Here is a 26,073-nt window from a genome sequence, read left to right on the forward strand (position 1 = left end):
CAAAAAAGGTTGCCCAGCTTCTGCAGTGTTTGCAGTATTGAGCTTTGTGTTGTTGTGCTAAACCTTTTAACTGCCTCTTCTCCTTCTAGGTCCTTGTCCAGCCACAGATAATCAAGACTGAGTCTCTTGTCTTAACAACACTGAAAGCTGATGGCAGCCCTGTTATGACTGCTGTTCAGAATCCAGCCCTCACAGCACTGACCACGCCTATTCAGACAACAGCCTTGCAGGTACTGTAGGGCATCTTGCTTTCCCTTCCCAAATATGCACCTTCTCCCTCTTGCCAGCCAGTATAGTGTTTTAAGAATCTGTTAAGTGGGACAGGCAGAAGGGGATCATTTAACAACTGGGCATCTAAAGCCTGTACCAGCTGCAGCTTCTTCAAGAGTAACTCCATGTGGAGTTCTTTGCTGTAATCAGGTCATGAAGTTATTAGAGCGTGGACACTTGAGCTTAGGCTATCCTGGCCCAGTAATGGCTGCTGCTGGAAAACAGGCTGGAATTGGGCATAGGCTACCCTCACCACTGAGAGCACACTCAGATCACCTGTATCTCTAGTGGCAGCTTCAAATTGAGGAGAACCCCTTAGCTGCATACCCATCCAGAGCATGCCTCCCTATTTCCTGGACTTGGGAAACACCCATAGTACCTTCAAGCATCTATCCAGCATCTGCACAATCTCTTCTGATTCAGATGGATGGAGAGGTATGAACTGACTCTCGTCGGCATACTGACAGCACTATGTCCCAAATCCCTGGATGACAGCTCCCAGGGGCTTCCTATAGATAGTGAACAGCATGAGGGACAGAATGGACCAAATGCCAAGGGGCCAAGCAGGAGTCCCCCAGAGCTGATCTCATGTAGCAACCGCAAGTAGGAGCAGAGCCACTATAACACAGAGGCCCCAGCTCCCAACCCACCGAACAAATTAATCTTTAACTGGGTCACTGTTGTCTTTTTTAAAGACTTTAGTTGGTGGCAATGGTACCATCTTGACCACAATGCCCATGGTGATGGGAGGGCAGGAGAAGATGCCCATCAAGCAGGTGCCTGGTGGTGCCAAGCAACCAGAACCACCAAAGGAAGGAGAGAGGCGGACAACCCATAATATAATTGAGAAGCGGTACCGATCATCTATAAATGACAAGATCATAGAATTGAAGGACCTAGTCATGGGAACAGATGCAAAGGTATGAGTTGCTTTGTGGCTGAAAGCAAAAAGGCTGCTGTGATTTCAAACCCAGTTGACAATATGCTTGCAAGTCATATTCTCTGCTCCTTTTTTATTTTTTTCATTTGAAAGTTAGAAAAATACATAATTATATGTGCACTAAATATGGTGAGACATAAATAAAAGAGATAAAAAGATATCTTGCGGTATTAATACGCCTAGATTCTCTGCTTCTTACTGTGATTATCAGTGTTTGCTCAGTCAATATGGAGTTTTGGTCTCCCATGATAGATGCTAAATGTATTTGATTTGAATCCATTTCGTATTCTTCCCTGTGATTGGGAAAGTCATTGCAGTTTTAGTGTAGAAGCTTGTGCTGAAAGAGCATTTGGTGGCATTATTGCTAAAAATTACTGTTCATTCTCTTTAATGTATGCACATTATTTGCAGATGCACAAGTCAGGGGTACTGAGAAAGGCCATTGACTACATTAAGTACCTACAGCAGGTTAACCATAAGCTGCGTCAAGAGAACATGGTCCTGAAGCTTGCTAATCAGAAAAACAGTAAGTGTTGGGTGGCTATTTATGTGCCTTTGACCTCCTACTTCACTGTTTGATGACGTATATTATTTGTGTGGGCAGGTTAAGCAAGGGAAGCAAGGGAAAGCATGAAGGGGAAAGAAAACTGAATTGTGAATTTGAGTAGTTAATCTTTGCAATCTCTGGTCTTTTCAGAGCTGTTGAAGGGGTTTGACCTAAGCAGTTTGGTGGACAATGATGTGGATCTGAAGATGGATGACTTCAACCAAAATGCTCTGTTGATGTCTCCTCCAGCCTCTGACACAGGGTCACAAGCAGGCTTTTCCCCTTATTCTATTGATTCAGAACCAGGAAGCCCACTGCTGGATGATGCAAAGGTAGTTAACATCCTAAAACATTCTACAGAGGGAAGCGTGCATAAGGGTTGCCTGTTACTTGTAGACATGGGTGATGTGTGCTGGATGAGCTGGAGATCTTGTGCTTGGCTGTAATGAACTATGGTTCTAGAGGAAGATGTGACTCAGAATACAAAGGTTAATCAGTTCCATGACATTATCATCCCTGGCTAGTTTAGGCTGTCATTGTGTGAAGTCCTGTACCCAAAGCCTAATAATACAATATTTCGTCCCACAGACCTTTTAATAAAAAGGTTGACGTAACTCTGCTGTCTCCCCTTCTTCTCTTGCCTCTTAACAGGAGTGAGAATAGGAAGAAGAAATGTTGTGCACAATTTATAGATATAAATTGATTGGCTGCAACAATAACACTAGCTCTCCTTCTGATTCAGCACACTCAGAAACGTGTTGAGGCATGATAGCGGAGATTGTTCTTATAGCCATGTTTGAAATGCTATGATAAATTGTGAACATCAGTCAATTCTTACACATTCTCAGTAGGCCGGGAACAATTAATTATCTTCACTGTTTCACAATTCTCTTGCTCTCTAACAAATCATCCTCTACCACTATGGTCTAGGTTAAAGATGAACCTGACTCTCCAGCTGCCGCTCTTGGAATGGTTGACCGCTCACGGATGCTGCTTTGTGCTCTTACGTTCCTCTGTCTCTCCTTCAACCCTCTAACATCCCTCCTGGAGGGCCAAAGGACAGCTGACTCTGATGGTTCTGTACATCATAGCTCAGGGAGGAGTATTCTGTCAATAAATTCAGGTACTGTCAGAAATCCAGTCTTTCAGTATACTTCAGTATACATCTCCATGCTGCTTGTTTGGTGTTTGGAGTTCTTTAAGGATCACATATACAGTAGCTGAACACAGACAGTAGTAGTAACACTGGGGAAATGGGGTGTTATTTATTTGCTTTTAAAAATATATATATTAAAGGATGTTATTTATTTATATGCCCCCTTTCCATAGTTAAACCATACTCAAGGTTGTTTACATCAAAACATGTACACCATTCATTAATATATCAGCACTGGCCACTTCATTGCTTGGATATTGAGAAACCCCTGCATTGTATATTAAAGTAATGATTTGACCCTTGCTACAATATTCTGTAAAGAATTGTGCATGGCACTCCTTTGCATGTTTACTGAGAAGTAAGCTGCATTGTGTTCAGGGAAACTTGTATAGGGTTGCAGCCTTCATCTGTTCTGAGTTTTACTAGTTCATTTTAAAACCCCATCCTCATAGCACTTCTGCAAGACATGGGAGTTATTAAATAAGATTCTTACAAGAATCACATCATCTAGTTACACTGTGAAATAATTTTTATCTGTTTGAGTAAAATTCAGCATTTGTAGAGCCAATACGGATTGTGTTGCACATTTTGAACATATTTATATATATGTAACACACACACACACACACAAATCTGTAATCCCAACTTTAGCAATGCAGTTTATTTGGGACTCAGAGCTAATAAACCCTATTGCCTGAGCCCCCACCTCCTTATATGCACAGCTTTTTTACATAATTAAAATTCATCCCAGACTTGTTATTTTAATATGTTACCTCATCCATCTCCCCTCTGGCCCCCCTTCATATCTCTTCTGTTCTCTTTCCTTGCAGGCTCTGGTGGCTGGTTTGGCTGGATGATGCCCACTCTGATCCTGTGGCTTGTAAATGGTGTTATTGTCCTGAGTGTGTTCATAAAACTCCTAGTACATGGAGAGCCTGTGACCCGACTGCACTCCCGGTCATCGGTTACTTTCTGGCGGCATCGGAAACAAGCAGACCTGGATTTAGCTAAGGTAGGTCAAGTTCTTGCTTCAGAAAACAAATTTTGTTTCTTTCCCAGTTTGTCTTCTGGAGCAGTACTGAACAGGCAGCACCTCAAAGTGCAGATCAACTCTCCAGAGAGGCTTTTGCACTTGGGATTGCAAGCATTTGTCCTACTTCTGAAACACTTTGGAGCTCTTTAGTTCTCCACTTTTCTCCTTTCAGAAAGCCCCCCAAAATATTTTTGAATTGCCACCCTCAGCTTTAGCTGTGTAAAGCAATCTTTGTTTTTGCCATGGGCCTGGGGTAAATTTGAATTTTGCAACTGAAGCCAATTGTAAAAGTGGCCAGATTGTCACAGATTTGCTTAATATGCCTGAAGGTTTAAGGTAGTATCTCCAATAAAAGTATTACAGAACACCAGTTACTATTTCAATCTTTCTTTATATACTGTTAGCATATTTGAATAAGATAGAGAAAAAAGGCAGTTTGAAAGTTACTATTGGTTGGCAAAACTGCTTTTTTGTAAACCACTTAGAGATTTTCTCATCAAGCAGTATATACATTTTGTTACATAAATAAATGTAGAAATAGATTTAAGTGGAGATAAATAGAAGAGACAAAAAATGCAGCCTTAGGGTCAAAGATGCTGCATCTTTCAAGGCTAGGCTAAAGGTGATTATGCTTGATTGTGCAAGTTTCCACATGCCATCTCAGAGAGTCTCTGAAGTCACTGGACTCTCACAAGTCTTTGCTGCACCTCCAGCTTTTCTGTTTTTGTTCTGTGCCTGCAGGAAGATTTTACTGCTGCTGCATCAAACTTACAGACTTGTCTGTCTGCCCTGGGCCGAGCACTGCCTGCCTCTCGTTTAGACTTGGCCTGCGGCCTGTCCTGGAACGTTATCCGCTACAGTCTCCAAAAATTGGGGTTGGTGCGTTGGTTGCTAAAGAGGACATCTCGGCAGAGACGAGCAACAGAAGCCCCTGCAGGTTTTGAGGATGAAGCCAAAACTAGTGCGCGTGATGCAGCTCTAGCCTATCATAAGCTCCATCAGCTCCATATCACAGGTAAGTGGGAAAGGGAGAAGGTGGACGCTTCTGTGAGTGTCTAGTGTGATGACCTAGACTTATCTACATACTTTGACTGTGTTCAATAGAACATTTAAAAAACCTAAGTCTGCAGAGAGTGCTTCATTCTAGCTTGATGATACAAGTAGTGCCGTACTCTTCTTTTGCAGGTGTGTGTCTTGCTAGATTTATTCTTACCTGAAAATCAATAGTATAACCAGCTGAGATGATTCAGGCAGTGAAATGAAGGATGGTCTTCTATTTGGCCTGTATGAAAGAGCTTGATATACATAGCTTGGGTTTTGTTTGGTTGATTCCCAAAGTTACAATCTTACAAAGATAAGATTGTAGATAGATATAAACCAAGGCTTTGCAAGGCAGGACATTACTACGCCTTAAGGTTTGAATGCAACAGAATCTCAGTAGCTCAAAGGGCTTTCCCAAATCAAACCATGTGAGGCACTAATTGTACTGGGAAAGTCTCACATTGCGTGAGTTTAAAAAAGTGATGTGTATATGTACCTGCAACTCAGGGTAGTACTCGATGCATCTGGTGAAGTAGACTGCAGCCCACAGAACCTTGTGACATAATTAATTTGTCCAGTGATGCTGAATGTTAGAAGATTCAGGAAGAAAATATTCCAAGGAAATACCCCTTCATACAGCTATAGTTGAGCTTCTGCATGACTGTCTTTGGTGCAAGAGTCTATCTTGGCTGCCCCTCTGTAAATTATTTTAAAGGAGATGACTCTTTCTCCTTTGGTTTCTGATGCAGGTAAGCTACCATCCAGCTCTGCCTACTCAGGATTGCACATGGCTCTGTGTGCTGTGAATCTGGCTGAATGTGCAGAAGAGAAGATTTCACCAAGCACACTGGCAGAAATTCATCTGACTGCTGCAGTTGGCTTGAAGACCCGCTGTGGTGGCAAGCTGGGCTTCCTGGCGGTGAGTAAATCCCAACAGCCTCCCAACAGAATTTAGAACAAGTATGTATTGTGGCATATTTCAACTGACCACGGTTTTGCATGTGAATGGAAGTGGCTTTTAAGTTGATCTGTATAATTAACTTTACGCAGAATTACTATCCTTGAGTCAGAGGCATGCATAGCTTTCCTTCAGCACCATATCTTACCATGGCACTTTTTCTTTCTTACCAGAGTTATTTCTTAAGTCAAGCCCAGAGCTTGTGTAGTTCTGAGCGCAGTGCCATCCCTGACTCTTTGCGTTGGTTGTGTCACCCATTGGGGCAAAAGTTTTTTGTGGAGCGGAACTGGACAGTGAAAACAGCTGCCAAGGAGAGTCTATATTGCACTCAGAGGAACCCAGGTGAGACCCAGCAGGCTTGTGAATGCGTTGCCCTAAGTCTGCCATCCAAGTTATGGGACAGTGTTATGCATGTGTATGCTCACTCTCTCTAGCCAATTCTTGCTTGAAAGCTTTTGGTGCTGTAAGAAATTGTGGAACATGGACTGAGCAATCAAATGGACAGTTTCCCAAATGATGGAGTTCTTTCTGCAAATAATTTCTCTGCCCAAACAGATTTTTATTTATTATTTCATTTATATCCCAGCATCACTCCAACCAGCTCAAGGTGGTATTCTCACAGCAACCCTGTGAGGTTTGTTAAGCTGAGAGCTGGTGACTGGCCTAAGGTCGCCCAGTGAGCTTCATGACCAAGTGGGGTTTTGATCCCAGGTCCTAGTACAATATTTCAAATCCTGCGTAACATGGCAAGGGTTTGCACCTGATTATTTTTGAGGGATACCTGCGTATTACTAGGGTAGCAGCCCTGAATCTTTTGTAAATTATTGAGAAAAGGAAATAAAGCTGATTGTTTTTTCATCTACAGCTGATCCCATTGCACAGGTGCACCAGGCATTCTGTGAGAACCTCCTGGAGAGAGCTGTTGAATCCCTTGTGAAACCTCAGATTCCAAAGGGGGCTGCAGGACATGATGATGAAGAGCCCTGGTAAGCTGCAGTTCTGTCCCTACCCTATTGGCATTTTTTCTCAGGTTGAGTAGCCAATTCTGACTGCCTGCTCTATTAGTTCCTGTAGCCCAGCAGGTGGGATGAAGGGTAGGAGCACAGATTTCATCTCTTTGGTTAGGAGCAATGTGGCAGGGCCAACAGAATAACATTCCTGACATAATGCAGAAACTTGAATCAAATTCACCTGCCATATCTATTGCCTGTGTGGCAAAGGGCAGTTTCTCCTAGCAATTTGTAACTGAATTGCAGATAATGGATTAGTGGAGCATGCAGTTTTCAGGGCAACACTCAAGCTCAACAAGGTTCATCAGTAAATTATTTCTGTTTTGGAGACAGAAGCACAGAGAAATGCATAGTATGCTGCTGGATTGTTGAGAGTTCCGTGATAAAAGAAAGTTCCCCAGCAGAACTTGAATAATAGCAATTTGCAGAGCACGGAGAGAGCTGGTAACCAGGCATTCTTACTAAGAATAGCCAGGACGCGGGTGGTGCTGTGGTCTAAACCACTGAGTCTCTTGGGCTTTGCCGATCAGAAGGTTGGGGGTTTGAATCCCCACGATGGGGTGAGCTCCCATTGCTCTGTCCCAGCTCCTGCCAACCTAGCAGTTTGAAAGCATGCCAGTGTAAGTTGATAAACGTAGAAGGTAAATGGTGTTTTCATGCGCTCTGGTTTCTGTCACAGTGTTCTGTTGCACCAGAAGCGGTTTAGTCACGCTGGCAACATGACCCAGAAAGCTGTGTGTGGACAAATGCCGGCTCCTTTGACCTGCAAGCTAGATGGGCACTGCAAGCCCATAGTCACCTTTGACTGGACGTACCCGTCCAGAGGTCCTTTACCTTACCTTACTAAGTATACTAAGTTGCACACGTTAAACTGATGCACTGTAGAAATGTGTTGCATTGTCTTTACTGGTAAAAGTCTGATTTCTGCTTGTGCTTGTAGTGAATTCTCTAATGCTTTGGAATACCTGAAGTTACTCAATTCTTTTGTGGACTCTTTGGGAATTGGAACACCACCTTTCACTGGAAATTCTGTGTTGAGGTCTGCACTGGGTAAGTGTGAAGGATGCCCAGGTTGCTCAGTGTCCCATATTTCTCAGCTTCATGCTGGAGATCTGCAAGCATTCGCTGCTGAGTTAGTGTTCTAAACTTGATTCAGCTGCAGCATTAATTAATGTTGCCCAGTTGATCAAAAGTGTATCTTAAGTCAATGATATTTCCTTTAAATCCATAAAGGCCAAAATTGTCATTTTTTTGAAATTTCAAACTCTCATAACTAAATAACCTGGGGTGAGATAAACTTTAGATTTAAACTTAGTTTTGATAATTCAAGAAGTGTACAAAATATTAAGAAAATTGGATGGCATGAGGTAAAAAATTGGACCCCTTGATATGGAATGACCATATCTTCAATCTTCCATGTGACAGCTCTTTAAATATTTGAATATGGCTATCCTATCTCATAGCCAGTTCTCTCAACCATTCCTCATATATGAGGAAGACACCTGCTGATTCAAAGAAATATGAAATTGAGCAGGTAGAATTTTCCTGATATCCCATGATAAATTTGTTTTAGATGTAGTGCAGTTTCTGCTTTTTAAGACAAGCAAGTGTCCAGTCACATGTCAGTGATAGTATTCTACATTGATCATGGTGAGATTTGATCAGCAGCTGAGTGGAGACCTCTAGAGGAGAGTTCAGTAAATATGTAGATCTAATTTTTTTCTGCAGAGATCAGTACTTACGGCCTTCTCAGCTGAGATCTGAAACTAAATACTTTTGACCACTTAATGGTTTTGTGGAACACACTATGAGAGCTGGTAACTCAGCCCAAGAGGTTAATGAGTCTTGTAAATTCTGGTTAGTGACTCCATTCCCAAGGCAGAAGCATTTTAAATGAGATGCATATGTTGGCAGGGCGGTACCGAGCAGCTTGTCTCTGGTTGCTGTTGTTGTTCCCTTCTGCTGAAGCAGTAAGATGAAGGGGGGAATGTCTGGCAAGATGCTTGGCTTTGCACCAGCCTGTGTGTCAGTGGCAGCAGCAGCAGCAGGTGGATGGTACCCTACTCTGCAGGATGGCATTCACTAATGTGCCCTGACTTCAGCAACAAAGGGAGTTGAATCAGTTTTCTTGTCCCAAGCCTAGCACACCTTGCCTGCCCCAAATGTCCATTTTGGCTCTCTCCCCACAATTTATCCTAGTGACCTGCTCTTGTACATGTTCAACATCACAATCTGGAAGTTTTTTGGGACCCTGGGAAGGTTTAGTTCAAGGAAGGGCTCACCCAGAAGCATTACTGTGATGGTATCATGCTGCTAACCCCTTGTCCCTGCCCGCTTTCCCAAATCAGGCCCTGGGCATTTCAAAGCAGCTGCTTAAATGAGATCTGTGCAGGTCTTGCCAGAAACTGACCTTTTCAGCATTGTCCTCCTTGTAAGGGTCCTCCTACCAGCAAGCAACCTCACACTATTCTAGTTCCTGGTAAGTTCATTTTCATTACACAGAAATATGTGTAACTGGGACCCGATGCCATTCTTCAAAATGAAAAGCAGATCCAAGATGGAAATTTAGAACAGAGAAGTGTGGGGGTATGGGTGTGACTTTTCCCTGCCTACCATTTTCTTACTCCAAATTGCCTTCCTCCCATGGCTGGTTCCCCTTCCCAGGAGCAAGGGTTTCAGTGTGTTTGAATGCACTTTCGTAGGTTTACAGGGGGAAGGGGCTTGAAGTAAGGAAACAGTGGATGGGGAAAAGATTCCCGTCTCCTGAAGCCATTTTTCATTAAAACAAAACCTGTTGGGATTTGCATTGGTGAGAGTGTCTCATATTTATTGTTATTTTGTCTCTGCATACCTAGGCCCTGATGTGGTGTGCAGGTGGTGGTCATCCGCAATCACAATGACAATCAGCTGGCTCAGGGGTGATGATGCAGCCGTGAGATCCCAGTTTACCAACGTGGAGCGAATTCCTAAATGTTTGGAGATGATGGAGTGTGTGGCCTTTTTGCATTACTCTCACAATTGCCTTTTGTCACTTTAAATAGTTTCCAAACTAAGCTGCAGTATTTTGAGATTGTATTAACTGAAAATACCAGCTATCAGGCACTGGGGTGGTGGATGCAAAGACTTTTCTAAGTGTTAGATGCAGGGGGGAGTTGGTCTCATCCAGCTGTGGCCATCTGGGTACTCGGTGCAGCATCAGGCCAGACTTGAGGGTCGGGGAGGGGGAGTTGCTCTGGTCTATAGAGAGATTCTCTCTCTCTCTCCCTTCAGGCTCTCTATCCAGTTGGGTGGAGGATCTGGAGTGTGTGTTCCTGGCACTGGGAATCAGAACAGATTAGAGATTCTGCTGGTTTACTGCCCACCTCACTGCCCAGCAGTCTTTCTGCCTGAGCTGGCAGATCTGGTCTTGGAGGTGGTGTTGAGGATTCCCATTCTGCTGGAGAGGGCTTTCTTCATGTGCCACCTCAAGAAGTCCAGAGAAGGGGCAACATGAGGATGAGCCTTTTCTGTGTTGGCTCCCTGTTTGTGGAATGCTCTCCCCAGAGAGGTTCACCTGGCACCTTCATTATTTAGGTGCCAGACAAAATCATTCCTCTTCTCCTAGGCCCTTGGCTAATCTAAGCAATCTATGGCCTTTAAAACTGTGTGTGTTGGGGAGGTTGTTTTTGTTTGTTATTATTTTATGATGAGTGGTATAGAAATTTAATAACATTGTTATTATTTATTATGGGAACTTAGTAAGTGAGAGGCTTATGAAGCTTATGGAGGTGGTTGGTCCACGACCACAATACCTTAAAGGCACTGACCTTGTTCCTGGCTTGGGATCTTTCTCTTCTCTCTTCCCTCCTTTCTAGGAATGCCCTTGTGAAAGCTGTCTTTCATGTGTGCAAAGCCATGAACGCCTCCTTGTCAAGCAAGGCAGATGGGCAGCAGAGCTCCTTTGGCCACTGTGAAAGAGCCAGCACTCACCTTTGGAACAGCCTCAACATGAGCAGTGGGGTCTCAAGCACGGGTCTCAATAACGTAAGTATCCTCATCCTCATCACAATCATTTACAACTGGCTGTACATGTACAACTGCCTTCTCCATCCTTTCCTGAGCCAAGGCTTGTGGGCAAATGTTTAGTCATCATTCCATGTGTCTCTGAGGTCAAATATCCTGGAGCCGAAGAAGCAGCAGCTAACATTTTTTTCTTCATGATTGGAGAGACAGAGAACGTTCCCTCTCCTCTTGCCCTTTTGTGTGTGTTGACTAGAGCTGCCGTGTTCCCTTTCCCACAGTAGTGCTTGAGGAGTGCATTTGTTTCCAGTGTGTTGGCTTCCAGTGCACTGCCAGAATTAGCAGGCTGAGCTCTTGTTTGGTCCTGTCCTTGTTGCTTTTAATTATGCCTCCTGGGTGAATTGTTCCCACAGAAGGCACTACATGTCTAGTCTCCTGTGGGCAAGAACAGTGTGAAGTCCTTGTATCAGGGTGTCAGCTTCACCTTCATTTCCTTGTTTCTCTGAGAAGCTGGGCTTTCCAACTTTTGGCACTGTACAAGAATCGGAGCTGTTCATCACTGCTGGGTGGCAGCTGTCGTGCATTGTAGTTGCATTGCATGTTCTGGCAGTACTCGTGCAATGTTTCCGCAGTGCAGCACAGAGGTGCACCCATTTCTCCTCTGCAGGTGGGAATCTCCTCAGCTTGCCTGGATTGAATGCTGTTCTTTCCGATTCAGTGATTTAAGTGATGTGGTAGAAACTTCCTAGGAACTTTACATCTGAATTGGAAGGGGCCAAGAGGCCATCTGTACAATCCAGACTGCATTGTACTGCAAGCAGAAAGAAAGCATGAGAGAGGAAAGTGGAGCACATGGGTTGAAAAGGCCGAGAAAAGGTATATGTGGCAGTGAAAAGGCAAATGAAGTGCCCATCGTGACCTCTATTTTACGTAGCTGATTTATTTTTTGGGCATGGCCTAGATGAAGCAGCAGCTGTGGCAGCCATGACAATCTGCTGCCCAGTGGCCCTTCGCCTGAACAAGGGCCACAAGGTGACTAAGAATGGGGCAAAGTCATGCCAATGCCATGGACACCTGACCAAGCACACCAAGTTTGTGTAAGACACGATCCAGGAGGCATGCTGCCTCGTCTCCAAAAAGATATGTGTGATGGTGCTGTTCAAGATCTCCAAAGACAAATGAGCTGTGCAGTTCAACAAGAAAAGGGTGGGGACTTCATCCAAGCCAAGAAGAAGCAGGAGGAACTGAACAGTACCCTGGAAACAATGAGGAAAGCAGCAGCCCAGAAGGACTAGAAGCTCCCTGGCCGCCTCCCAAAGCCTCTGCAATAAAGCTTGTTTTGAAAACCCGGTAAAAACAACACTTCTGTTTTCCTTAGGTATTTTTGAATGAACCAAAATGAGTCCTTCAAAATGCAGTTCGAACTGATATTAAAGATACTTTTTTTGCCACCGGAGGGCGTACCAAAATACTATTCTGTAGAAGATGTTGATTTGTTTTGCAGTTTTTTTGTCCCAAGGGTATCTTCTCAAGATCATACTGCTTCATTTTACTTCTGGCTAATTGTTGGAACCTTTGGGACACATTTTCAAGGACACTTTCTTAGAATCCCACTGTTCGTCCTGTTCCACAGGAGTGTTGAGATTTGCAGGAAAAGCAGGTAGCATCCGGTCGTGGCCGGCAAATTGTTAGTGTGCAAGGTCAGGTTAAGCAGGTAAAGTCCAGTCAAGGCAAAGTCATGATTTTTCTATCTTGTGACTCCTGCAAGGCTAGAGAGATGGGAATATTGCAGGGGACACGTTCTCCGAGTCCATAGATGGTGGCAGGGCTGTGGGAGATAGCTGAATAAGGTACTAATCGTCTCCCAGAAGTCGTTTGAGCCTTAAGCTCATTCATCTGTCACCACTCTCCGAAAGGTCCTAAAGCCGGAGATCATATCAGTCATGGTGGCTAAAATAAAAATGAATGTACACCCCCACTGCCCATCTTTTGGACAGTCTTCTGTCAGTGGATCTTCAGTTCCACATTAAAACAGTGTGGTGGTCTCAGTATTTCTTCATTTGGCTTAATCTTTCATCTTTTGGTGGTAGGTAGAATTCACATAAAACACACAGGAAACAAAAAACAAATAAAGCATTTGTACGGTTAACCAATTTTTGTTAGGTAATTCTTTGAATATTTACTGTGATGGATGCTGTGGGAACAATGATTTGTGCTGGGATCCCACTGCACCCTGATTTTGTGTTGACATGTTTTCAGAACGCAGTTATAGGTGCTGATTTTGGCCTACAAAGGGGCACAGGATACTTCAGGGGTAGCCAGCCCTGTACCTTCCACATGTTATTGGACCACTGCTCCCATCAGCCTCAGCAGCATTGCTCTTGGTCAAGTATGATGGGAATTGTGGTCTAACAACATCTGAAGGGTACCACATTGGCTACCTTTGGATAACCTGGTTGCTTCCTCCATGTTATCTTGTGGTCATGTCCTTTGATGATAATATTTGGACAACAAAAAATTCAGAATGCTCATGCTGGATCACTTTTTGAGAAGAAAGGGAATTTGGCCAGAGAGCTGTCAGTTGATACCATCTCATCTTTGAGATAAAAACACTATGTATCATTCTGCTAGTATTTTTAGATATGTGCGAGAAGCTTTTGTCCCTCTGAAGGCTGCTGCATCCAGCTGATGATGCTGGAATGTCTTGATACTCCTGTCACTGAATGGCTCTGTCTCCTTGCAGATGATCCAGCTGCTAGCTTGCGACCTACTGCTGTCCCTCCGCACCACTTTGTGGCAGAAACAGATGAACTCCAGCCAGGCCTTGGGAGAGGCCTACCATGCTTCTGCTTCTGAGCTGACAGGATTCCAGCGCGACCTCGGCAGCCTGAGAAAACTGGCCCATAGTTTCAGACCTGCTTATCGAAAGGTAAGATCCTGCCACTTGTAATGAGTGAGGAGATGATGACCTGTCCCTTGAGTTCCTGCATGCTGTTATAAGCCAAAGGGGCAAATGGTCCACGAACTAGGCCAGGACTGGTTTTGCTTTGAATTTCCAGCAGTGTGTTTGCAGTGGTGGCTTCCTGCTGGATATGTCCTTACTGTTGTAGACTTTGCCCTTAAGTAGCATTCATTGGGTGTGGGTGTGTGTTGCGGTTTCCCCTGGATGTAAACTAATGTGACACTTCCTGAATGTTCAAAACTCTATGTAAATTATCTCAATAATCCTCAAAACAGCCCTGTGATGTTTGCCATTCCTATTATCCACATGTCACCCATGTGAGCTGTGAGGATGAGAGAATACGGGGTTGCCTAATGCCAGGTAGCTTTTATGGTGGCTGCGAGATTTGAACTGGGGATTTCTAGCCTGGCAGGCTTAATCACTGCTCTCCACTGGTTTGTACGCACAAACAGCACAGATGGTTCTGTGGTAGAGTGTGGACCACTGCTGGTCAGAAATAGTTGGGTAGCATGCCCCTCTTTTAAAGGGCACATTCCCTGTACACTCTTGCTCAGCAGAAAGGAGTTAGGGAAGGAAAAGTGGCTGAGAGGATTAGCACCAGAAGGTGCAAGCTTATCTGATAAAGGCGCATGCCCAAATCTACAGCACCACAAGGTGATGGAAGGTTGCTAAAATGTAGACGCTACCCATTGCCTTCTGCTTTCCCCCTCCTTCCAGGTGTTCCTGCATGAGGCCACCGTGCGTTTGATGGCAGGGGCCAGTCCCACACGCACTCATCAGCTGCTGGAGCACAGTCTCAGGCGTCGGACACCCCAGAGTACCAAGCAAGGTCAGGAAGCTCTTGTGCCCTTTCTTGTCCATCTCTTCCCTGAACTGGGTCACCCCCCCCCCGCCCTGCACTATCTATCTATAAAATGCTTGCAAGCAATGCCAAACCATATATGACAAATGCCACAGTTAGTTTAGTCCCCTGGTGTGCAGTTCTAGAGACCTTTGGAACCCTAATTAACCAGAAACGGTGACAAACGTGGTTTTGCTGTGATGAGGAATTGCCTAGAATTGGGAGGGAGAGGGGAAACGTTTCCTCCCCCCCCTTCGGTGAGCCGCTTTTTTCTTCATAAATTGTAGGATCCAAGCCAGAGTGTTTAAAATGTTTTAAGAAGCGGTGGCACAAAGATGTTCGCTAGCTGACATCTGAGGCTGCTAATTTGAGCAAAAGAAAGGCCTGTCACGGAGAGGGTGGGCCTCGCCCACCTGTGCAAGTGTCATCTCTGTTACCAGGACAAGGCTGCTAAGTCTGGGCTGCCGGCCAGGACTCAGCTTGGGGCATCCGAGCCTCTAGAATAAATTACTGCCTAGAGTTTCAGTGGGAGTTGGTTGACTGCTTCTTGCACTCTGTTGGGTAGCACCCATTGTGAAGCAATCTTTTGCTCACCCCAGTGTAGTCTTAAACAAATTGACTCCCGTGGTGCACTTATTGCCCCCGCAAGCGTGGCATTCCTTGTGATGACTCTTTTTCCCCATACCTAGGTGAACTGGACGCCCTTCCTGGGCAGAGAGAGAGAGCTACAGCAATTCTCTTAGCCTGCCGCCACCTTCCCCTCTCCTTCCTGTCGTCCCCGGGCCAGCGAGCCGTCCTGCTGGCGGAAGCAGCCCGCACACTGGAGAAAGTTGGAGACAAGCGTTCCTGCAATGATTGTCAGCAGATGATTGTGAAGCTGAGTGGCGGCACAGCAATTGCGGCTTCCTAACCGTGGAGGATTGCAGCCTCGTCGCTCATTGAACGGGATTCTTGCCCCTTCCTACCCTCCTCTTCCTCCTCCTCCTCCTCCTCCTCCTCCTCCCTTTTTGAACACTGTTCCAGGTTAGGACCATGAAAGTTGTGATACGCTAGCCAGGGTAGGGTCTTCTTGTAAACCAGCTTTTGTTGCTAGTATATGCCTTCTAGTACAAAGGGTCCCACACTGGAGCTAGAGAGTGTTCGCATTTTCGCACACTGAGAGAAGAATTTGGAATAGTGATGAAGAAGGGTGGGTTCTGAAAGGTTGGTCCCCCACCTCTTTACAAAACAATCTATCTTTTGAGGAGGGGTTTTCTAGAAAGTAAGAAGAGCGGCCCTCAGCCCTTTTCCTGGCATCTGCGGTGGCCCTTGATCTGCACATCAGGTGCCATATGCTTTTGGCAGACCCAGAGAGGAGATCTGGCTCCTTGGTCCTCAGTGGGTTGCATAGAAGCTTTTCTATAGATTCTGCATTCTCTGAGAGCCTTTGGAGGTTCTCCTAAGGAAGGGCATCACAGTTTTTAATGCAATTTGGGGTTTTTATAGAATTTTATGGCTTTATAAGCACTATGGACAACATCTAGGTTTCTCTTCCATCTTCTGTGTCCTCCCTTCCACTTCTTACTCATGTATCTGCCACCTGGCAGCCGATGGAGCCATACTGTCGTTATCTTTGGAGTTGTATTTCCATGCCCTAAAAGAGGGGACAAGGATGGACTTAGTGGTGAACCAGAAGCAGATTTAAGCTTGTGATTTAAAAAGCATGCATAGACAAACCACTGCTCTTTGTTTATGTTTTTTTTTAAAAAAAAATACCTGCAGACCCCCCACTCCTCCCCAAGATCTGGATTAGGATCACAGAGAGGGGATTGCGCATTACTTTTAGAAGTTTGTTGCTGCTGGTTTTTTTGGGGGGGGGAACCCCAAGACAAACTACAGCTTGGGGAAGATTTTCAGCAGGAAAAATAGCACAGAGAGGAAAGGTTAAAAACCCCTCCTGATCAGCGCTCCTACTGTTTCTTTTGTAAATAAAGAGACACCGTAAGTCTAAGTGCATTTTTTGAATCACACGCTTAAAGTCAGCATTGAGTTTTACCTTAACAAAAAAGCAAACTAGGGGCTGAATTCATTGTTCTCTGTCCGCTAGTGCGAGACCAGAGCTTAAAGTTTTGGGCCACAAAGAAATCCAATGCAACAGTTGTGCTAGCCAAAGCTTGTTGTGCAACAATTTTAGGCAATGCATTTGTGCTTTTTTGCACAGAAGTGTTTTGCCAGTGCAACAAGTTTACCGCTAAGTGACTTTAACTTTGCGCTACGTTGGATACAACCCTAGGAATCCTTTTTTCTGATGTTTGATTTCTTTGGTAGCTGCATCTAGATGAGTATGTTTAGGATAACAGTCTTAGGACTTGTCCACACTACCAACAGCTGTCTCCTTTGGAGTAGCTTTGACGGTCAAACAGGTTTATAAAATGGTTTACATATGTAGTGTAGATGTAGTTCTAGAACTTGGAGAAAGAGGAGTGGTTGCAACTAGGCCTCCTTGTTGGAATAATAGGTTCTAAGAAAAGAGATTTTATATTTCATAGAGCTCAGAGTCTCACAGATCACTTTTGCCTTCTCCCGTTGCCTGTGCACCATCTCTGTTCTTGCTTATCCTCTCTTATTTCATCTTCCAAATCTGTCCGAATCAAACACACAAGCACCAAACAAATGAATTTGGGGGGCACATAATTCTTTGGGGAGGCCCACACAACTGTACATTGCAGTGGTTCTTGCAGCTAGTGTGCCTTCCATGCGTAACAGCTGAACACTGCTGCAGAACGAAGACCCTCCATTAAAAAAAGAAAAGAATTTCCACCTTAAGCCTCTCATTGACAATTTTCAATTCAAATGAAGCTCTGTGTGTCCCAAAACACATGAAATCCTGGGGGAGGGCCTTTCCAAACACTGAAACAATTACATAATTAAAGGAACGTGGTCTGAATCGCACAGTTAAGAGATTCATATCACATTGATATCAAATTTTTAAAACTTTCCATAGAGTAAACCAAAAGACGATCCCACAATAAAGCTTTGGCTAACTTTGGTTATTTTGAAGACCAATTCTCAATCTTCCTGAATATATTGGAACTAACAAGAGGTGTAATTTCATGAACATTCCAAATTTCCCATTGGTATACGTGAGTGGATGTGTCTGAAAGGTTGCACTTGCGAAAGGTATCAAAATACACAGTGAAAGTGAACCTTGGAAGTTGCTTTGCCAGGACTAGTTTGTTTAGTTCCATATCTCACATCACATGGATGATCTTGGTTGCTTATCTTACAAACATGGGTAGCAACCATAGTCTATACTCGTGCCTTGGATTTAGCACTGCAGATCCGTGGGCAGTTGTTTCAATAAGGCAGGCTGAAGGCGAGGACCGTCCTGTTCTCTTAAGGGTGCTTCCCGACAGCCGTTTTCCCAGTGATGGTAGCGACAAAACAGAAAGGGTAACAAACTACCTCAACGAAAAGGTACATTCTAGCAGGATGCCTGGGGTGTTTGGTGCTACCATTGCTGGTTTCCTTCCACAGTTGTTCTGCCACTCGCGCAGATTGTTCCAGTCTGCTTGGAGTTAGCAGCCATCCATCTGGGATTAGCACAAGGACCTGCGTGAATTGTGAGTGTTCGGCGAAGTGATTTAGCATGCCCGACGCTTAGAAAGAAACCTTTCCCATCTAGAAGCTCTCATAGCAAATAATTCTGCGCAGTTAAGTTTTGAAGTGTCTGGATTAGTTGATGTGCATCAGAATATCATCTCCTATTGACACTGTGTACCGCAGGACATCTCACAGTTCTATGGATTTGAGGCTGTGAAAGCCATTTATACTGTCAAGCAGGAGGGAATACTACGGCTGAGAATGGGCATTGCAGTCGAGGGTAGAAGCCTCATGTTGTACAGCAGGAAGAGGCATTGAGGGTGGTACTGCTAGCTTGTGGAATTATGCTTGTGTAGATGGGACCTCCACAAGGGAATCGCCCTGTCTTTCCATGTACATCAACCATTTTTTTTAAAGAAGACGCCTCATTTATTTATGGGTTTGTTGTCACCCAGGCTATCTCTATATTATTTTTGTGTATATAATGTAACTTTTTTGTGCTTTTATATATGATGTGAAAAGTGTATTTATCCCAATGAAATTAGGAATAAGGATTCTTTGCTATAAGAAAACGTAGCTGGCAATGATGTGAGTGGGTGAGCGTTTCTGGTATATGTCCTGATTGTGACCCTCTCCTGGGTTCATTGCGCGACTTGTCTAATAAAAATCAAATTGTACGCAAAGTCTGATACTCAAAAGAAGCTTCATTAAGAAGAGTGTGTTTTGTTGGGTGGGGGTGTATGGAAAATGTTTAAAACGTTCTTCCGCAAAGTGTGCTTGCACACCAGTGGTAGTACAATAATAATAACTGATAATGGTAGTGGCTAAATAGGATTGTCAGAATGCTGCAGTGTTCAGTGGCCTAATTGAATTGATTAGGTTTTGTTAAAGTTAAATCACCAGCGTTTCCTCTGTCACACAAGGTCCATAAATATAATTCACGAGGAGTGCAGAACAGATCAGAGCAAGCTGTTAAGTATTAGGATTAATCTGCCAATCTTCCCAGCAATCTGTAGGACTTGGAACAGAAAACCTACACTGATGATACATATGCCACAGGTTTGAAAGAGCTATGAGGAAGGGTGTATATAATCGATAACATATCTCTTTTAGGGAGAATCCACAGTCTAACAACATTTGAAGGCCACAAGTTCCACATCTCTAGATAGATGAGTCCCATAAATCTTTCCTATTACTTTAGCTTTCTCATTGCTGGCTCATATTTCTGTTACTGTGTTTGAGACCAAGCTCTAGTTTTCTTGACATGGATAGTGGAATTTGCGGCTATCCCTGGGCTTGCTGAATATACCCTGGAAGCTAAGAAGAAGCCTTTTCTCCTCTTGGTGCCCTTCTACGACATGTCCAGGAGGTAGGTGGCTCCCTGTCATAAGAGCCTGTTGCACCCCAACATCGCTGAAGAGACAAATCAACAGGCGAGTCCAAATTTCTGCACTTAACAGCAGAGACAGGCTGTTTGGCCTTTTATTTTTCTATTGTCCAGCAGAGGGCAGAAGTAACTTAGTAAAGGAGTAATTCTAACAACTCGAGTGCAGAACAGATCAGAGCAAGCTGATTCTTTGCATGCACACGAAAGCTCATACCAAGAACTAACTTAGTTGGTCTTTAAGGTGCTACTGGAAGGAATTTTTTTATTCTAACAACTCTGCTGACCCTTATTTCAGCATTCTGGAGTCCTTGGAGGTAGGTAGGTTGGGTTTTCATAACACCTCAATTTGAATATGTGCCACTAATTTGTAGTCTGAAAATCCTCCTGTATGGAATACAGAACTCTACTTTGTGCAGGCTTGCATTTCTGCACAGATTACAACCCTGGCTGCAGTTTCTATTTTTCATTTTCTTCCATCTCCTGGTACTCTCTTTCTTCCATTCCCCATATATATATGCATTTTTCTCCTCCCTCAATATGTTCTTTGGATAGATTAATGAAAACACAAAGACATACCCAGGATATGTGTGTTCTCCACAAAAGGTTCTGGAGTGAAACACACTTTGAACTGTCCTGCCTCTCCACCTCTCTTTTTTCCTGCCTTTCCACACACCTCCCTAAAAGCAAAGGCAGGTTGACAGAGACTCACACTGTTTGGCGGACCTGTTTCGGTTCAGCTATTAAAGATTAATCCTCCTGTGGGATTTCCAACATAAGATTTTAGAATGAGGCCATTGTGCTCTGGGCAGTAGCTTTCTCTTCTCATGGTGCCTGTGTTTTATGTGAAGGCAGGAATCGTTTTGCTCCTTCCGAGTCTCGGAAAGTGGCAACAAAGGGAGCACTTCTGAGGAACAAAGTGGAACAAGGAACTGATACTGCCTTTAAGGCAACCTCTGCTGCTACTGATGCTAAGTGTGTGTGTGTGTGTGTGTGTGTGTGTGTGTGTGTGTGTAGGGGGTGAGCAAGAAAATGAAGATCAGAGCTCTGCCAATGGAGTGATGTGTCAGTACATCTGACTTATCTGGGCAGTGCCTGGCAGTACTAGATTAAAAGATACGAGGAACTTGCTACAAAATGTCTTCGGGACTCTGATTGAAAAAATTGTTACGCCGCCACTATTTTCTCAAGCCAAATTGCTTTCACTTTCCTTAGCTCCTCTGTAAGTTGGGCCCAAGAAATTCTCTTTTCACAAATGTGGCAGGAAGTTTTCCACATTTGCCCTAGCAGCAGAAGGCAGACATTGCCGCCCCTGCCAGGCACTGGAAACCTCTGTGTGAGGCATGTGAGTGAACCTTCCAGCCGAGGTGTATAAAATTATGTATGGTGTGGGCAAAGTGTAGGGTGGTCCGTCTCATAACATCATGCCAGAATCCAATAAAGCACTGAATATTGGGAGATTCAGGAAAGACGAAAGGTGCTGCTCCTTCCCACAATTCCTACTTAAACTATGAGTATCGACTTCCGACTCTATAATTCTATGATTCTATGAACAAGGGGCAGAAGCTGCACATCTCATGAGGGAAAGAAGATCCAGTGATGTCTTCCAACTTGGATGGTTTTAAAGAGGGTTTAGACAAATTCATGGGACTGTCATTGGAGACCTACGTGGTGCGAGCCACACCCCACATTTAAAGCACATCGTTTCCCTGAAAGAATCCTGGGAACTGTAGCTTGTTAAGGGTGCTGAGAGAATTGTGGCTCTGAGGAGTAAACTACACCTCCCAGGATTCTATGGGGGAAGCCATTTGCTTAAGTGCATGGTGTGGATGTGATGGTCAGGTTCATTGGGCTCCTGATTGCTCTTCTGGGCAGGGTTTCTGATGGGGTTGTTCCCAACCTGGACACACCAGGGATTGAACATGGAACCTTCTGCATGAAAAACACGTCAGAACAGAACTCAGTCACTTATACTCAGCTGGTGGAGGCAACCCCTCTTTTTTGTTTCTGAAACACTGCTGGGGAATCCCAAGAGAGGAAACAAAATAGACAGTTTGCAGGGGGCAGGTTAGCAGGGATCACTTTTCTTGATGGGCACAACACCTCAAGTTTTCATTGCATAGAGCATCCTATGTCCTTGAGCGATGCCTAGGCTGACGCAACATTTTACTTCCATCTTGAACAGGAAGACTGGATAAGTGGGGAAGGGACAACTCGAGTTAATATTAAACTGGCTGAAGCTGTCCCCCCCCCCTCCCTTGGCTACCATCTCCCCAACTATTTGCCCAACAGTCTGTAAAGAGCTTGCTGGCAAGTGTGATTAAAATGGATCAAGATGCCTTCTAGCTGTGTGTGCTCCATTTATTACAAGTCACCACAGAACAGACCTGCCTTTCGAAGAAGCTGACAAATGGTCCAGGCTATCAAAGGAGAACCCCAAAATGAGACCTCTCAGTTGGTGAGCACGCCTAGTATCATCCAGTTGATGCTGCTGGCAGCATTTCACATATATTGCTTCACCGGTGCCTTGGTTTGGGGTGGTACCCTCTTTTGAAACCCGTCTGGTTCTGTCTGAAGACTGCATTGCAGAATCATTTGCAAATAAACTTAACTCCTGGTAAGGGGGAAATGGGTGAATGGGAGTGGGTAGCAATCTATGCTATAGGTGAAAAGCTAAGGCATTCAGTTGCAAAACTGGATAGGTAAAAGCACATGTGATTTAGCGACAAATAATGTTATTTATTTGGAACTTATAGCTTGCCTTTTATATCATAAGAGTTTGCCATCCATGGTGACTAACAATAAACAAGATGAAATAAGAATTAATGTGATTGTGACCTGTTGCCAACTCATATTTATTTTATTTTTAAATATTTGTACTTACAGTTTGCCTTTAACTGAACTAGCTCAGGGATGGCTGTCCACTTGGTCACTGAATATCCCCATTGAAGCCTCAGTAGATGACATTCCCTCACCATTTGCACTGGTCTTCCCTGCAGTGCTGTTCTAGGTCTTGCCAGTTTAACGTGGACAAAGAGTTTTGGAATCTGCTAAAGCATACATATTTATTCATAGGTCATTGTGTGTCCTTCACCTCTTGTTGGGTGATGTGAATCATATTACGATGTGCCTTCAAAGAGAGTTCTATGAAAGCAGCCTCAAAAGAGCTTGAAATGTGAGGAACGAAATACAGCGTGTTTTGTATATGCCAAGAGCGGCATTTTGCCAAGCTCCATTCATGTTGGGACACCTGGTGTTTTATTATATAAATTTCCATAGCCCAGATTTGAATAAAAGTGAAGTTTTTCAAAATGTATGTGCCTATCTATTAAAAATGAAAATGCCAATTCCTCCGAGGTTGAATTCTGTGGAGAGGAGGCTTCATGAACACATAGGTCCTCAGACACGCATATACCCAGACAATGAGATCTCCTAGGAAATTTTATTATTTAACGAAGGACAAAAAAGTACAGACCAAATGCACTTGGGGTTCCTTAGGCATGTGCATCCCATGTTCTCGTAAGGCCTACACCTCTTTCACCTGTATAATCCCCAACCTAATAAATTTATGCCTGAACACAGTTGTTATAGCAGGAACCCAATAAAGGTACCAACCATATTTCCAGAAGGGCAGCCATCTTTGTTTGCTGCAGTCCAAAACAATGAAGCGTTCTTGTAGCATCTTAAAGATGAAACAGTTTATTGTGGCATTTGCTTTCCTGGTACTAAAATTCACTTCAGATTTCTCAAGCCCAAATGAAACAAAAGCAACATTTTATAGAACAGATGTGCCTATCTATCTAAAATAAATCTGGCCAATTCCTGACACAACTGAAGTGTGAGGGGAGGAGGCTAATCCAGGAAAGCAAAGACTTAAAGACTTTTTAGACTTTTAAGGTGTGTAAAGGAAATGAACTGCTCTGTTGTATTGTACAATAATACAAAATCTTGATTTGAGGATTAGGAGGTTAACTTGTTAAGCCTAAACTGTCCAGAAATCCAATTGGAAGGAAAATAATCATTGAGAATGTAGTGCTTTGTTGTTGGGAAGAAGGTGCAGTACTTTTTTGAGGTTTCATGGATTGGGATAGGCAGGAATTAATGTAGCTCTAGGCTGTATCTGCCAGTGACATGCTTTGAGAGTTAGATCAAGGTGGCATCTGAGAATGGAAGAATAAATAACATATAGTCAGCCTGGAGGCTGTATGCATGATTATCACACAATTTTGTAATCTTAGGGCCTATATCAAGATAGGAAAAGTAGATTTGTATTTAATCCTTTGTTTATTTGGTCTTCTGCTCCAAGTGGGAGGCAAGCTGTGTATGCTGTTCCTATATTAAATCTTTTTCCTAGTACGTACATTAAAAAAAATATCTTAGTAAACTGTTAATCTAAATTCATAACTTTGTAGTCTCAATTCTTTTCACCACTTCATGCTTAAGCCTAGTTCCACAATGCTTTGAAGTGTCCTTGAGGGCATTTTAGGCTGTTTGGTGAGAGACAACCGGGGGGGGGGGGGAATTATTTCACCTGGTGGCAGCGGAAAGAAGCAACACGTGCAATTACTTCACTGGATACAATCTCCTGTGAAAGGTCCAGAGGGAAATCATAGAACTGTAGAGTTGGAAAGGATCCCAGGGGTCATTTAATCCAGCCCTTGCACTGCAGGAATCCCTGGCAGATGACCATCTAACCTCTTTTTAAAAACCAGTGAAGAAGAGTCTACCACCTTCTGAGGGAGCCAGTTCCGCTTTAGAACAGCTCTTACTGTCAGAAAGTTCTTCCTAATGTTTAGTCAGAAGCTCCTTTCTTGCCATTTGAATCCATTGGCTCAGGTCCTATCCTCTAAAATACTTCAGCTGTCTCTGCAGCTGAATGCTGGTCCCACCTCCTCTCTTGCCCCATAATTGCACCACCCACAATCCTTCAGATGAGGTAAAGAGCTTGCTCTGTGATCCAGCCACCGCCACCACTTCTGCAGGTTAAATTATTTGACAACAGGTCCCCCAGGGCCTTGCTGCCATGCACTCCCAAAAGAGAACTCGCTGATTTCCTGGATGGGATCCATTCATTCCCCTACAAAGCCACACGCTGTGTGAACCTGGCTTTGTTAATTCCTGTGTCATTATCTATGCACTTGTAAGGTTGTGTTTTGTTTGGAAACAAGAGTGGGGATGCGTGATGATAAATTTCTGTGTTGGGCAATCTCCTGCTGCGAGGGTTGAAGCGAGAAGCCTAGCAACAGCGGAGCCTGTTTGTTATGGGAGTATCAGGAACGGCATCAGGCTGTGCAGAACAGAGAACAAACAGTGGCCCAGTTCAAATTCACAACCTGGTGCTTCCTCCAGTTTGCCTCTGAAGTAAGCACCTTCCTGGTTGCTTCTGTGGTAGCACCATATGAAAAATCAGCATTTGTATATGCCAGCCTTCCCCAACCTTGCACCCTCCAGATGTCCTGGACAACATCTCCCTTTGCTGGCTGTGGGTTGTCATCCAAAACAGCTGGAGGAGGCCAACTTGGGAATGGTAAACAGCTAGGGCTAGGTTTGTACCAAAAAAGGGAGATTTTGGTCCATTGTGAGATCCATGCACCAGAGGTTGACTCCAATTCCAGTCATACCAAGCAGAGGAACATGTTGTGTCCAGTCTTTGTTGGATCAAAGCATCATAAGCTGCATTTGCACGTAACAACAAGTCAGACTTATTGTAGTTTATTAATGAATGAGCAACAGGCTGGTGCACACTCTCTAATCTCTCCCACTTTGCTTTTCCCTTTGTGTGAGTTGGGGTAGACAAGCCAGGAAGATTTGACTTCCCAATTTCTTTGAATCAGGAATTGTGGCTTGTTCAATCCATCGATCAATTCTTTATTGCTGCCCCAAAGACCCAATAGACAAAATTCAGTGCATATAAAATACATTAAAAAGTACACAAACTACCTGGACAAATAATTAAGACTATGCTTTTTCAGACTTTTGTCTAATGCAAATTTATCTCTGATCCTGACCACCTCAGAAAGAAATTTGACAATGGCCAAAGTCACACTGGGAATTTTAATGTCTTGTAGGAACTTGGCATAGAATTGGCAGGTTTTCCGGGTAGATTTGCCATTAGTGGATTAATCAAATGTTGTTGGACCTGCTTATATATTCTACAGGACAGGAGAATGTGCTTCAGGCATTCTACTTCCTGGTTAGTACAAGGACATAATCATGTGAAATAAGGGACACCAGCAAATCTATCTCGGAACATTTCAGAGGGAAACGCATTAAGTCTGGCCTTAGTAAAAAGTCTACCATAATTGGTGGCTGGCAAATTCTTTAAATATTCAACTGTGTAAAATGACCTG

At 43.9% G+C, this 26,073-nt stretch overlaps 1 protein-coding gene and 1 long non-coding RNA gene across 2 annotated transcripts in view; both read left to right on the forward strand.

Annotated features, from left to right (window-relative positions):
- The window catches only part of SREBF2 (sterol regulatory element binding transcription factor 2), a 34,400-nt gene extending 15,378 nt beyond the window's left edge, over positions 1 to 19,022 (forward strand). Inside the window, exons 4-19 of the mRNA XM_081209503.1 lie at positions 90 to 230; positions 966 to 1,190; positions 1,622 to 1,736; positions 1,908 to 2,089; positions 2,688 to 2,880; positions 3,744 to 3,925; positions 4,688 to 4,961; positions 5,737 to 5,906; positions 6,119 to 6,287; positions 6,811 to 6,931; positions 7,896 to 8,005; positions 9,811 to 9,943; positions 10,810 to 10,978; positions 13,698 to 13,883; positions 14,634 to 14,745; positions 15,447 to 19,022. Of these exons, the coding sequence (XP_081065629.1) occupies positions 90 to 230; positions 966 to 1,190; positions 1,622 to 1,736; positions 1,908 to 2,089; positions 2,688 to 2,880; positions 3,744 to 3,925; positions 4,688 to 4,961; positions 5,737 to 5,906; positions 6,119 to 6,287; positions 6,811 to 6,931; positions 7,896 to 8,005; positions 9,811 to 9,943; positions 10,810 to 10,978; positions 13,698 to 13,883; positions 14,634 to 14,745; positions 15,447 to 15,667 (2,703 nt within the window). The 3' untranslated portion in view covers positions 15,668 to 19,022. The remainder of the gene's footprint in view (positions 1 to 89; positions 231 to 965; positions 1,191 to 1,621; positions 1,737 to 1,907; positions 2,090 to 2,687; positions 2,881 to 3,743; positions 3,926 to 4,687; positions 4,962 to 5,736; positions 5,907 to 6,118; positions 6,288 to 6,810; positions 6,932 to 7,895; positions 8,006 to 9,810; positions 9,944 to 10,809; positions 10,979 to 13,697; positions 13,884 to 14,633; positions 14,746 to 15,446) is intronic.
- A 2,655-nt stretch (positions 19,023 to 21,677) lies between these two features.
- Positions 21,678 to 24,234, forward strand: LOC308595465. The gene is made up of 2 exons (XR_014012046.1): positions 21,678 to 22,340; positions 22,610 to 24,234. It is a non-coding gene; the product is annotated as an uncharacterized lncRNA (long non-coding RNA).
- The last annotated feature ends 1,839 nt before the right edge of the window (positions 24,235 to 26,073 follow it).

Source organism: Podarcis bocagei (genome assembly GCF_964188305.1).
Source record: "Podarcis bocagei genome assembly, chromosome: 10".
Lineage (NCBI taxonomy): Eukaryota > Metazoa > Chordata > Lepidosauria > Squamata > Lacertidae > Podarcis > Podarcis bocagei.